The sequence below is a fragment of the Puma concolor genome, chromosome D2 (assembly GCF_028749965.1).
Source record: "Puma concolor isolate L17-30 chromosome D2, mPumCon1.1.hap2, whole genome shotgun sequence".
Taxonomy (NCBI): domain Eukaryota; kingdom Metazoa; phylum Chordata; class Mammalia; order Carnivora; family Felidae; genus Puma; species Puma concolor.
The window spans coordinates 15,375,375-15,389,838 of record NC_141677.1 but is presented as its reverse complement, the minus strand read 5'-3'; the positions used below and the strand labels follow the sequence as shown (position 1 = coordinate 15,389,838).

The 14,464-nt window shown below is 47.6% G+C and overlaps 1 protein-coding gene across 4 annotated transcripts in view; it reads right to left on the bottom strand.

Annotated features, from left to right (window-relative positions):
- PCNX2 (pecanex 2) overlaps window positions 1-14,464 on the bottom strand; it is a 303,804-nt gene that overhangs the window by 163,534 nt on the left and 125,806 nt on the right. For all 4 annotated transcript variants that reach the window (XM_086679664.1, XM_086679662.1, XM_086679661.1 and 1 more), the window contains exons 16-17: window positions 3,804-3,913; window positions 2,360-2,456 (exon numbers count right to left, since the gene is read on the bottom strand). In XM_086679664.1, coding sequence (XP_086535790.1) covers window positions 2,360-2,456; window positions 3,804-3,913 — 207 coding nt within the window. The remainder of the gene's footprint in view (window positions 1-2,359; window positions 2,457-3,803; window positions 3,914-14,464) is intronic.

The window sequence follows — 14,464 nt, the reverse complement described above, 5'->3', positions numbered from 1 at the left end:
TAGCATATCTGAATGGGTGAAGAGTATAGGGATTGAGGAGGATGAGTGAGGATAGAAACAAAGACCAAGGGGCGCCTGGGCGCAGCTCAGTCGGTTGAGCGTCTGACTTCGGCTCAGGTCATGATCTCGTGGTTCGTGAGTTGGAGCCCCACATCGGGCTCTGTGCTGACAGCTCAGAGCCTGGAGCCTGCCTCAGATTCTGTGTCTCCTTCTCTCTGCCCCTCCCCTGCTCATGCTCTGTCTCTCGCTCAAAAACAAATAAACATAAAAAAAAAAAACTTAAAAAAAAAAAGAAAGAAAGAAATAGACCAAGCTCATGAGGCAGAGGGATAAGAAGAAACTAAACCAGGAGTGGAAAGTTCACATTGTTACTAACTGAGTGCATAGCTGGCAATGATCATATGGAAATGTGGAAGCCCACTGATGGAGCTCTAGGTATCTCTAGTTCTCGATCAAGGTCCCTGGAAGACCCGTCTGCGGGGACAGCCTTGTAAACATGCAGATCCCCAGGCCCTGGCACAGGCCAAATGAATCGGAATAGGAGGAAGGGCTGGAAACCTGATCTAAGGAGGCTCCTTAGGGACTTCTCATACAAAGTGAAATTTAATAAAAGAGGGAGCGAAAAAGAGAGAGCCAGACAGACACAGAGAAATAAAATCAGAGACAAAGAGAGAAATCTTGCACTTGGGCACAAAAGGTTTTATACACCAAACTCTAAAATCTAAATGTGGTAGTCCTATTAAAATATTCTCATTAGACCGGAAGACTTTTCAGAGAGAACACAGGTCACATTAAATCACCTACAGGTTATGTGCGCTTCACTATACAGAGCGTTTCAAAGTGTATGAAAACTGGGGAAGGCAACTCTTAGCCCATCACATCTAAGGAAATGCTGTCAGCCTCTGCCAAGCAACCTTCTTGGTGGATTTCTTCGTTGTCCATATGTTATTTTCAAGGCAACAAATCAGAAAGCATCCTCATGATTCCATGAAATCAGGGAACATTTGGGGAGAACAGTTTTTCTCAGATACCTATAGGAAACCTTTGGGGGAGACATCGGGCCATTCCAGGACTTTATGGCAACTGACCTAGGAATGTCAAGTTTGATCCTGTAAATCTCCTGGTGTAGATGTCAGAGATCAGGTTGCTGATGCGATGTTTCAGTGTCAATGTGTTCCTCCCTTTTTAGCTACCATCCTATTGGCCCCAGCTGCTTTACCTCCTGCCCTGCTTGTAAACATACCTCTGCTTGTCAAATTCATGAACCACGTCCTTAGTCACAGTGACTGTGCTTTGGTTCCTCAATGTGTTGGCTTGAACTGCACCCACACTCAAAGGCACAGGGGGCTAGGTGTGAAGTTTTTAAATGTTATCCTGTTGCCTGAGTCCTGCACATTGTCTTGAAATTGCAGATTGCAATTGAATCTCATCTAAATTCAACGGCAGTTATCAGCATCAGGCGCTTGGCACCGTGGAGGCCAAGACAAATGAGACACATCTCCTGGCTGGAGGAGCCTGCAATCAATGGGTCATTTGCCGCTTTTCCATTGATCCGTCGTTCCTCAAAAACATAGGAAAGGCATGACTTCCAGCCAGCAGATCACCCCAAGCTCAACACTCAAATGGCAGATTACACAACAAATGAGCATTGCTTTTGAAAGTGGTAACGTTTGGAAGATGATACCAAAGACGCTACCCCTCCTCAGATGATGTTTGAAACCACCCCAAGCCATTTTCCCGGCGAACAGAAAAGAGCATCCTTCTTCTAAAGTCTCTGTGTTCTGTTCTTCCTTCTTTACCTCTTTCCTTCTCCCCTCACACGCTCCATACCATAGAGTCGCTCCTCTCTCCAACATCCCAGATGTAAGTCTTAAAACCCAAGGACTCCTCACAAGGGCTGTGCAAGTGTCAACCCTGAACGTGGGAAGCGCACTCTGAGCTCAGCATGAGGCTGAGGCCAGAAGGTGTGGAGAGGACTGTGTGGAGCCCATTAGAAACCAGCTTGGCAGATGAGCTTTTATTTGTATGCAGCTGGCCTGCTGCCTGGCGCCAGCAGGGGGCAGCATTGACCGAACTCGTTTCATTCAAAGAGCCGAGCAAACTGCCATCAGCTGAGGACCAATGGAGTGACCGTGGCATATATAGCATCTGCCTTCGAGGGGCTGTCAAAGGTCCACACCTGCCAGGTGGCTCAACAGTCCATGTGCCAACTGTAGACCAAGACAAGGCACCTCTCCCTGCACCGGTGACTGTCATTCCCGCCTAGCCAGGGACCCGCTGAGAACCTGAGCTTTGCCAGCACGTGCCAGGCCAGGTTAAGCAAAATCCTCATGTACATTATGCAACACAAATATCTCACCACCGAGCCTTTCATCTTCTTAGGAAGAGGGTCGGCGGCCAACTCTTCCAGGTTCTGATGTAGAAATTTAGGAAGCAATCTACAATGAATGAAGGACCTGGAAACGAACAAACGCACAGGTTATCCTCTTTAAAGTATGTGCCTGTCACAACGTTCGAGGTAAACAGCCTCACCTGAGACCTCTCACTCCCAGATGACCAAAGCAAGGGCTCGCTCCTTTAATTAATTCATAATAAAGAGGAAGAGGCGTGTATTCAAGTGATCGCAAATCTGATGTTTTGATTCTCAGATTCCCTCCTAATTAAAGGAGTCATGGACCTCAAGAGGAATGGGCAGCTGATTGCCAACAGCGAAGCTCACAGAGCTTCTCTGTGTCAGCCCATCGGGGCTTCCTCCCCACATAAAAATGGCAGCAAAACTCAACACTTCAGTAAAATATTTGACGTGAAAAACTGCACAAACCACGTGTAACTTTTGCCCATTTCCCGCGTCTTTTATTTTGCTGCATGTGGCAGCCTAAAACAATGGTTTCTCTGGCCCCCACACAGTTATGGTCAAAATCAAACATTTGGAAAAATGACATGAGATGATTGCTATCTGAAACTCTGGCATCCCAGGAAGTGATTCTACTTCCCAAGTGCAAATTTATCAAAGATTTAAAAGACACAATTAGAGGCGCCTGGGTGGCTCAGTCAGTGAAGCATCCGACTCTTGATTTCAGCTCAGGTATTGATCTCACGATTCATGAGTTTGGGTCCTGCATCGGGCTCTGTGCTGACAGTGTGGAACCTGCTTGGGATTCTCTGTCCCTCTCTCTCTCTCCACCCCTCCCCTGCATACTCTCTCTCTCTCTCTCCCCCAAATAAATTTTTAAAAAAAATAATAATAAAAGGCACAATTTAAAGGGAAGATAGTACATTTCAAGTAAAAATAATAAAAGGCACAATTAAAGGGAAGGTAGCAAAGTATATTTCAAGTGACTAAAGATGACTATTAAATATATTTTAAAATGTGGGCACGGCCCTGTTTGGAACAAAAAACAACAGAACGAACCGCAAACCTTGCAGAGATGCCCATCAAGTCTCCACAGGGTAACCACCTAGCGATTCTGCTTCACGGGCCCGGAAAGGGTCCTTGTTGAGGTGGGAGCTGCCCACACAATTCACCCAAAGGAAACTCAAAAGCAGCACTTGGGAGCTAACAGCCCTGTGTCCCTGGCGCCGTGCGTTTTACTCCAAAAGCAAGAGCAGAGGTTAAATGTTCGCTAAAAGTTGGTGCTTGATTTCCATTAGTGTTTGGCCGGTCCTGCACCTCTCCCGTCCTCGCTGGGTGGTTGGCTGCGTGAACAGCACAGGAGTCCAGCCACCGTGCGAGCCATGGCCCTCTCGCCCCTGTGACAAGGCGAGGGCCACGGGAACCAGGCACAGCGGTGCGTGTTACTCACAGGAGCACAGAGGGGTCACTGCTCTGCCGGCTCAGATGATAGGAAAGCGCGACCAGGAGGCCACAGAAGGCTGAAAACAGCGCTGGGATGTGCTGAGTGCTCCACGGTTCCTGAGGAAAAGACATCAGATGCCAAGTCATTCCAAGGAGTGGTGCAAAAATCAACTCGCTCTCTATAGAACACGGAGGCACGCATCCCCACGGTCCAGCCAGATGGGCACGGTGTCCCGGGATCGTCACCGGCACCTGATGGCCAACATGGAAACCAACTCCGATTCTGACACATGCCAGGGCAGGAGTGGGGGCGTCTCAAACTACGTGTACATGTTTATGAGAGTATATTTCGTTCATCTTTCCTGAGAATATTTTTTACTCAATCTTTCCTGAAATTTAGGACTCAGAAGATGAACGTTAATCATGTGTTGCCTCTTCTGAATTCATTTCTAATGATAATGACAAGAACTGTATTTCCTAGTGTTTATGTAATCAATGGTGTAAAAGGTACAAGACATGGAAACACGGCTTAAGAGATCAACTAGTGGACTGAATGACAAATTAAAGACAGTCCTCGAGAAAGAGAAGAAAATGGTTTTAAACGAAAGGAGCCAGGTAGTCAGGTTTGATGTGATAGAAACACAGACACCAGTAATCAATACGCTGTCCTCAGGGTGGAAGAAAAGAGCATAGGCCTTATGTGTTCCCACTGTGAGCGGAGTGGGGACCCAGGACCCAGCTCTCTTTCTGCCCATCCCTGGCACCCTCTCCAACACAAACATACACAAAGAAACCTTCAGCCTTTCAGGGACCACCGACAGAATCTACCGGTGCCTTCCAAAAGCTGAATCGAGACACAGACTGCAATGCTTTTCTCTCAAGACGCTGATCCTTTTTAACTCAACAAGGCTGAGCTGATCATTGTGCGTAAAATAAAATACACAAACGAACGATTCAGGTGTGTTCCTTTCCTATCTGGGACAGCTGAGATGTGAAGGCCAAGCTATCGCCTGGCCCTTGGCAGAGGGAGCGGTTTCGAGTCCACAGGCCTCGCCTTCCTGGAAGTTAAGCTGCACTGCTTCCTCTCCACCCACAGTGAGGGTCTAGAAGCATCTGTAAGGGAAATGGAGACAGCAACCCTGGGGGAGCCGCTGAGCCGCAGCTGGACAGGCCAGAGACGACGCTGACCGGTTCCTCCCCCGCAAGCCTCGCGGACCAGCGCCTCCGTGAGGCTCTGACTTTCCCAGCGTCCTGAAGGCACCGAGGCAGCTTCCCTGATTCCCTGCAGATGCCCACCCCACCGACTTGCCCTGCCCGGGAGCCCGGGGCCTCTGTTCCTCACTGTTCCCTTTGGAGTTTCCTTTCTGCAAAGCCCTGATTCCTGTGTCCGAGGGAGGGTGGCACTGCCTGGGTCCTAACGCCAGCCCCGCCCTCGCACCCACAGAGTCCCCTGACTGACCGCATCCCCTAGATGGAGGAAAGGCATCCTCTCCTTCCGCTGTCTCCTTCCGCCCTGCCTATAGAAATGCTTCTGCTGACATCTTAAAAAATTAAAAAAAGCCCCCCCCCCACTATCTCTATCCCCTCCTTCAGCGCACCCCGGCCTCGCAAGGGACCCGTTAGCTTCCTCCACGTGGGGCACCTCCCCGTGGGGGCAGCAGCTTTGCACAGGGTGGGATTCCAGCTGGGTGAACCTAGCTTTGAACCCCAGCGCTGCCACACGTGAGCTGTGAGGCCTTGGCTGAGTTACTCAACATCTTTGAGCGCTGGGTTCGTTTCCTCTTCTTTAGAAAAGGAAAAGAATACAAACTCAAGGGTGGCTGCAAAGGGTACGCGTCTGCGCCCTGGGCCATTTTTTAAAGCTTTTGACACAAGAGGGTTCAATGCAGCCCCTACTTGGTGACTGACGCCCAGCGCCCTGAGCCAGAAAACTGGCTATCCTGAGAGATGCTTCCTCTCCACGGTCCCCAGTCAGCTGATTTTCACATCGTCCAACACCTGCCCAGGCCTCCCTTCCTTTCCTGACATCACACTGGGTAAGCCTCTGCTGTCTCTCTCCCTCCAGCTCTACTGCTGATAGCTTCATAATGGGGGGATCAAACACCCCACTCCCCAGACCCCACAATGTGTCTTCCACATAACAAGAGAATCATCCTCCTCACCTAAAAGAGCGCATCGCACTGTGGCCTTCACTCAGTATTTTTCAATGATTCCTCACTGCCTAATAAATCTACTCCACAGGAGGCTACATAAGCCAATTAGGATCTGACCCTAGCCCACGTGTGCAGCCTCGTTCCTCCCATTTAGAATATGCACAGCAGCGAAGTCGTAAAGCTATGTTGCTTCCTTCCTACTGCCTTCACACACAGGGCTCCGTCTGTACAAAGGGCTCTTGTGCTCTGACCTTACTCCACTCTCCTCTACCTGGCAAACTCCTACTCATGCTTCAGCACCCTGTATAACAAGTCCCACCTGCTTGGTGCCGCCTCCCTGCTTCCCAGGCAGACTGGAGCCCTCCTCCGTGTATCAAAAACACCTTTAAATACTTCCACGTCAACACTTAAGATATCTCACTTCTGTTATTTGTGGCCATGGGTAGGACTCGCTCCCTCATCTCAGAGCCACTGAATACAGTTATGCTTAGAGCAGACTCCGCGGGGGGTGGCCTTTCATCTCTAGTTCCCCCATTCTGGGCACAAATGTCAGCACATCAATGGCTCTGTGAGTGAGGGACTGCAAGGTTTCAGTTTTCATGATTACATCGGCCCCTCTTCTATGACCTGTGTGGGAAAGAATCTTCAGCAAGAAAAGAGGGTGAAGAAATTAAGTAGCTTAGATCAAATGTGGACCTGGCAGTAAAGTGCCACCGGCATGATTGGACTAGCGGAGAAAAGGCGATTCTTTGACCTTATCGCTCATTTTGCCTTCAAACGGCGGCCCCAGTGACAGAAAAGTTATTCTGAACTTTGAGAGTTTTCTTCTTCCCTAAGAGTCCACCCATGAAACATTCATCGGCTCCACCCCCCCCCCCCCCCACCGACTATGTGCCAGGCATCGAGGTGCACGCTCGTGAGGAGGGCAGACACGAGGCCCCGGGGAGGGAGGGTCCTGCGGTAAGGTGGGACAGGCAACTTGACAGTGAGGGGCCAGGTACTCACAGAGCAGGAAGCAGAGGCTCCCGGGAGTCAAGGGAGGGGCTTTTAATTGCACAGAAGAAACACAGGAGAACGTGGTCCCTTCCCTGCAGAGCCTTCTGGACAGGCCAAGCTCTCGGCTTTTTGGGTACCTGTGTGTGTACTCCACGTGTCCTCCTCGGCTCCCTGCTCTGGCCGCCCACCGGGGGCTTTATATTCGGCTGTCACCAAAACCAACAACAAAAAGTTTTCCGACAGGGAAAAACCTGCTAAATTCCATTTCCTTCCATTGATTCCTCTGCACTTGCCTATGCAATGTATTTCATTCACAATTTTGTGACGGTACAGGCATTCCTTTTACATGCGGCCCATAAAAAATGCTGGGGGAAAGAAACACTCTGAGAAGGATTTAGTAGCCATGACCATGGAAATAATCATCACTGCATGGAACAGAGAGGAAAGGTCAAGGGACAAGCAAGCACTGGAGGGATGATGCCAGCTCATCACTTCCTGGAAGACGTGATTCTGCGGAAGGTCCGTCACTTCTCCACGGCTCAGCTTCCTCCTCTGTGAAAGGTGACAATGTCCCCTTTCTTGACAATGTCCCCTGTAATGACCTGATCTGAAACAGGCTTGCTCACTGCCAAGGGGTATGTCCACGTTAGTTTCTAAGTAACTGGAAAAGAAGGAGCACCCGTGACGGATGGTCTTCACAGACAATTAAATCTGGACGAAATCTATTTAAACAATTAAGTTTACCTACTTTATCTGCCCCCTACCCCTTACCTAATCTCATTTGTTCTGTACTTAATTAAATCTCTCCAGTGCAAACATAAAAGGTCAGCATAAGGGACCCTCCCTTTTCACCCGCTGAAACAGCAGTTGGTACAAAAGCAAGTGGAAGGTTAAAATATCAAGTCAGAAACAGGGGCACAGGAGGTAAGCCATGTCCCCGTTCCTTCTACGTCCCAGCATTTGTCCCAGTCTGTGATTGCGCATCTGTGTAAGTGACTGTTTGATTGCCCTCTGATCCCCCCACTGGGCCTGGCCCATTGACAGCAGGAACTCATCTGCTTTAGCCCAGCATATTCTGAGCACCTTGTGCAGTCCCCTGGCCCTGAAAGACATTTAATAAATACGTGTAGAACCAATGCACTGTATCTGAGCAACTGTTGCTTCCTTACTATATAATGCTGACCGAAGGAGGGGAACGACACAGATCTTTTTAGGTACCTACAAGTACACAGGAGGTCCCTCTTCTGCAGGGCACAACAGTCATTGAAAGCATGGATTCTGGCATCGGGCTGCCACTTTGGTCCTAACTGTGCTGATTATTTACACTAAGACACTGGGCAAGCCACTAAGCCTCGGTCTCCTTATCTAAGAAAATTTCACAGGGCACGCCCCCTAGGGTTGTTGCAAATAGTATATGAAATACTACATCTGAAGTACTTGGAGTGGCCCGCATAAAATGCTCAATAAATGTCTGCTTTTACTATAGGTTTTACGAAATCACTGTCACGGTCCAGTCGCGCTGCTCTAACAAAATACTGTAGACTCATAAAGAGCAGAAATGTATTGCTCACAGTTCTGCAGGCTGGGAAGTCCAAGATCGAGATGCCGACATATTTGGTATCTGGAGAAAACCTACTCTCCCTTCAGAGCTGGCTCCTTCTTGCTGTAAGGGGTGAGGGGGTTTCTCGGGCTTCCCTTATAAAGAGGGCTCCAGCCTCATGACCTAAGCATCTCCCGAAGCCCCCACCTCCTAATACCATTACCCTGAAGGCTAGGATTTCAACACATGAAATTGGGGGGAACATGGACATTCAGACCATAACAGATACATAACAGGACTGAGAACAGCAGTAAAACCGTATTTTCTGAAAAAATTAAAATTGACCTTCAGTCGTTCTCCAGGAGGCAAAAAAACAATGAGATTTTGTAGATCCCGTTTATCCTTCTGTTTCTACAAGGAAAAGAGGAACCCCTCTGCAAGAAATGAATCTGACCTTGCCAAGATGCGACACTAGCATCCCAAGCTTCACGGTCTGAACTGACGGGTCACTCTATGACTTGAAGCTATTCTGTTCCTTCTGGTCCTGTGGCAGTAAACATCTGTTTTCACTCCTCCATACATGTGATTTCTTTTAAGCATAACTAATGACTTCAGGCTAAACTGTCAGACATAAGCAAATGGCAGTGTGGCCACAGGGGTGGGATGGAAGGAATGAATATTCCCTTCAACAGAGTAAAAGGCGAGAGATGCCAGAATGGCGTAAGTGCTCTTCCCAGAACAAGGCTGGGATGGCAAGAAGTACTCATATTCCAGGCACTGATTTGCATGTTTTCTGCCTCAACCTCGTATCTTCACACAATTGTGTCTCAGAACCTGGGTGTCCCTGCACTTGGACAGAATGCAAAACGCAGACTGCTTGGATCTCCCTTGGCTCTCTACTCCAGGGCTTAACCCTGTTCGTATTGGCAACAGTAATAGATAAAAAAAAAATAGACAGATACAGATTCCTCTCTTGCTCTCGCTCACTCTCACTATATACACAGAGCTACTCAGTAACTTGGATATCAACATGAGTTACTCTTTCATGTGCAGAGTGCCAAAATATGCAAAACCATGCCATCTTCGGGAAAAATTATTTTAGATCTGGATGAGATCTCAGAGCTGAGCCAGACTCACCCCTTCAAGGTATTGATCAAGTAAGAAGACAAGAAGAAGGGAAAAGACTTACCCAAGGCGGCAAGACTAGGAGGAAGCCCCTAGTTCAGGGCTCGGTATGCTCCATTACCCTAAACGTTTATACTGCTAACTGTGCAAAATACAAGCATTTCTCACACCTCCCATAAAAATGGTTAGTATGCTTTGCACAATCACTATCGATCATAAGTTCCTGGCTTTACAGTCTGTTTTATTCATTTATTCATCCCCCAGTCAACAGTGCTGGACATCTCTTGAGGTAACTGCCTGGTTCAGGGCTGGCTGTAACACACAATACCACAAGCGCCTAGAAAAGTGCTCTGGGAGGAGCTCAGGGGAGCTCATGGAGGACCAAGAAAGGAACTGGGGTGCAAAAGGCAACAAGGAATGAACGTGAGTGGACTGGGCTCCAAGCCATGGAGGGGTGCCATGTTTCCAGGCTGCACGGACCGGCTCCCAGGCAGGGACCTGGTCACGCTGCAGGATGGGTACGGCTGGGTGTCACTGTAAAGATACACAGAGAGAAGATTACAGGGATGGATTAAAGAAGGGGAAATAGTGAAGCTTGGAGGAAATGCATGGAAGGGAAATGACCTTTATGGGTCTATCATCCCATAATTCTCGACGCTGGGAAGAGAGGCATCTGGGTGCCATTGATTGAAGATCAAACCAGAGGAAATGCATTTCGGCATCAGCAGTGGAACGTGAATATGATTTAAGGAAGAACTTCCTGACACTGATGATTACAGCAAGTTACAACTGGGGAAACATCAGCCTTTCCTTTTCACACATTACTTTATTTTTTTTTTTTAATTTTTTTTTTTCAACGTTTATTTATTTTTGGGACAGAGAGAGACAGAGCATGAACGGGGGAGGGGCAGAGAGAGAGGGAGACACAGAATCGGAAACAGGCTCCAGGCTCTGAGCCATCAGCCCAGAGCCCGACGCGGGGCTCGAACTCACGGACCGAGAGATCGTGACCTGGCTGAAGTCGGACGCTTAACTGACTGCGCCACCCAGGCGCCCCTTTAAATTTTTTTTTTTTTATTTTTTTTTTTTTTTCACACATTACTTTAAAACACAGGTATTCTCCTTGGAGAGTGAAGGCGTAAGCGTGCCTGGAAGGGAAGGAAAGAAGAGAAGCTTACTGAAAGCTTTCCTTTTGCTTTTCTCGCACAGAACATGGTCCTGCTTAACAGCTCCACAATCTACCACACACACACGCGCACACACACACACACACACACACAACTAAATAAACAAATTGAACATAAGAAGAAACTCTTCAGAATTATTTTACAGAATTAAGATGGGGGGTCAACAAGATAAACTACCTTTGTCCCATTTTTATTCCTTTCTCCTGTCCCCTTGCTAATGACACCCCCTGTGTCCACCCCCCCGGCGCCCGCCCTTCTCTCCCTGCCTAGTCTCGCAGGCAGGACTGCCCTGCCCTACCCGGCCTTACCCTGCTCTGCCCTACAGACGAGCAAAGGCCAGACGGATGGTGGCTTTCCTCAGCATCAGGAGCATTCGGAGCCACATTTCTAGAAGGATCTGAGCTTGTCGAGTCAGAGATACAGTAAGAAAAGAAATGGGTCTGAAGAAGTTTTTACTTTACTCTTTATTGGGGATAGAGACGGGAATATTGACATTTGAGGGAGAAAAGCACAACTAACCTGAAGAGGGCTTTTGAAAGAAAACCACCAAATGCACAGTGTTTTTTTTCTGCAGATGAGCTCAGCTGCATTTCCAGGAAGAGAAACAGAAGGGAAGAGAGGAAGTACAGACTCACATTGCTAATGGACTTCTCTACATAAACTTCTCTATTTTAAACAGATGGGTATTAGTCCTGAATTTTATTTTATAAATGTTACTTTTATTATACTCACAGACACAATCACACATATGTACATGGACACACAATACAGATATATATATATATATACACACATAAAGATTTTGAGTGAGATAAGGTTTTAAACAATCTATCACTCACTGATAATGAAGTATATACCATGTGACAGTTTGCTTCAAAATTAACATCCCTAATTGCTTGGAGATGTGTCTCAAGGGCGCCTGAATTGGGAATGATACGGATTGATGAGTGCTGGTTTCCTAAAACTCCCACAGGTTTTGAAATATTTTTATGAGGTAGAAATAAAACTGTCTAATAGTCCTACAGTTCTGTGGTAGATTTCACATGCATTTGGGAATTCTTTTGATGAAATGCACAGGGAGCTTCAGCTTCTCTCTGAAGGGAGTCTTGGCTTTCAGCCTTTTTTTTATTCCCCGGGAATGTTAGACATCTCTACAATGGAATTTACAGAGAAGATGGAGGGCTTAGTTATAAAATGAATGCAAACAGGCCAGGTTCTCACTCTGCTAAGCCCTTCATTTCAGGCTCACACGCTTTCTTTTTTAAGGAAAAATGAATGAATTTTTCTTAGTTCACTAAATATCAGGGCAGTTGCAAGATCCAGGCTTTCATACTTCCTAAAATAAGAATTAGATCATAACACTTTGACTCTGATATCAGTCCTATTTTTCTAGGTCTATTTTTGACAAGAATCTCATCTTGAAGTAAAAGGAACTCTGTGCCCCTAACGTTCCAGAAATTCGGTAAGATCAGCTATCTGGCACTGTGGGCTCTATTCATATGGCTCACAGGCCACCATGTGACAGGCACTCGTGAGCCTGCCCGGGACATACTCTGGGCTCCCCCTCCCCCCGCCCCGCCCCTCCAGACTGGAGCTAAGCCCACAGCATCCCCTGTTGATATCCTTCTCCTATCTTGAACACTCGGTGTCCCCTCCCGCCCAGAGCCCCCCACTGAGTCTGATTCCTAGTAGGTAATCACTATGTGCTGAGTAAATAAATAAATGATCATACTAACAAATATGACAAGTCAGACTTCACTGTCTACTAAACATGGATTTTTCTTATTTCACATTCTTCTTCGTTTTGGTGAAAAACATTATATGTTTGTGATTCAAGAAAATATTGGAATTTAAGAAACAAAACAGATGAACATAGGCGAAGGGGAGGAAAAATAAGATAAGATAAAAACCAAGAGGGAGACAAACCATAAGAGCCAAACAGAGAACAAACAGGGTTACTAGAGGGAGGTGGGCTAGATGGGGATGGGCATTAAGGAGGACACTTGTTGGGATGAGCCCTGGGTGTTTTGTGCAAGTGATGAGTCACTAAATTCTACTCATGAAAGCAATACCATACTATATGTTAGCCAACTTGAATTTAAATAAAATGGGCGGGGGGGGGGTAGAAAATATTATAGTTTTAGGAACAGGCATAAGGAAACATGAGATCATGAGCTAGCCAGACTGACTGACAGGTGCCATTCATCCAAACCTATCCATATCAACATAGATAAATATAAATAACACACACACACACACACACACACACAAATATGTATGTTTTCTGAAAAATACTGACATTTACTTTCCTTCTCATACCCTTCTTCTCTGTTACCTATATTTATTCATTCCAAACGTTTACAGAATTCCTTTTAGGTAATAGTGACTTTGCATCGGATATAAAAAGAAGTGAATATAAACGACAGTCTGTGATTCTGAGGGGCTCATGGTCAAACCGGGAAATGCTAAAATATACACGCACACAATCAAAGCCACAGCAATAGTTCTTAGGTACTGAGCAATGACCTGATGGCACACTTCACATGTATTATCACATTTAGTTCTCAGCACACCTTAAAGTTAAGTGTTGCTCGTTTTAAATACGAGAAAACAGAGGCTTACGTTTTACTAGCTGTTATGGTATCTGTATTTTCCACATAGAACTGATTACATACAGAAGCAATAACTAATGTGTGAGCACCAAAAACGCAACATTGCCCACAGAATGTCACAAGAGAGAAAAATATCCTCCTCCTGGCATGGCCGGGACAAACACAGTCTTCCACGTCTATTCGGATCCCTAGGATCCACACTCCAGGCCTCACATTTTCTTTTCCACACACCCTCCCATCTCCCCATCACTCCAAGCTGGATCCTCACTGAATCCTACACACCCTCCCCTCTCCCGATCACTCCAAACTGGACCCTCACTGAATCCTACACACCCTCCCCTCTCCCCATCACTCCAAGCTGGACCCTCACTGAATCCTACACACCCTCCCGTCTCCCCATCACTCCAAGCTGGACCCTCACTGAATCCTACACACCCTCCCCTCTCCCCATCACTCCAAGCTGGACCCTCACTGAATCCTACACACCCTCCCCTCTCCCCATCACTCCAAGCTGGACCCTCACTGAATCCTACACACCCTCCCCTCTCCCCATCACTCCAAGCTGGACCCTCACTGAATCCTACACACCCTCCCGTCTCCCCATCACTCCAAGCTGGACCCTCACTGAATCCTACACACCCTCCCCTCTCCCCATCACTCCAAGCTGGACCCTCACTGAATCCTACACACCCTCCCCTCTCCCCATCACTCCAAGCTGGACCCTCACTGAATCCTACACACCCTCCCCTCTCCCCATCACTCCAAGCTGGACCCTCACTGAATCCTACACACCCTCCTGTCTCCCCATCACTCCAAGCTGGACCCTCACTGAATCCTACACACCCTCCCCTCTCCCCATCACTCCAAGCTGGACCCTCGCTGAATCCTACACACCCTCCCGTCTCCCCATCACTCCAAACTGGACCCTCACTGAATCCTACACACCCTCCCGTCTCCCCATCACTCCAAGCTGGACCCTCACTGAATCCTACACACCCTCCCGTCTCCCCATCACTCCAAGCTGGACCCTCACTGAATCCTACACACCCTCCCGT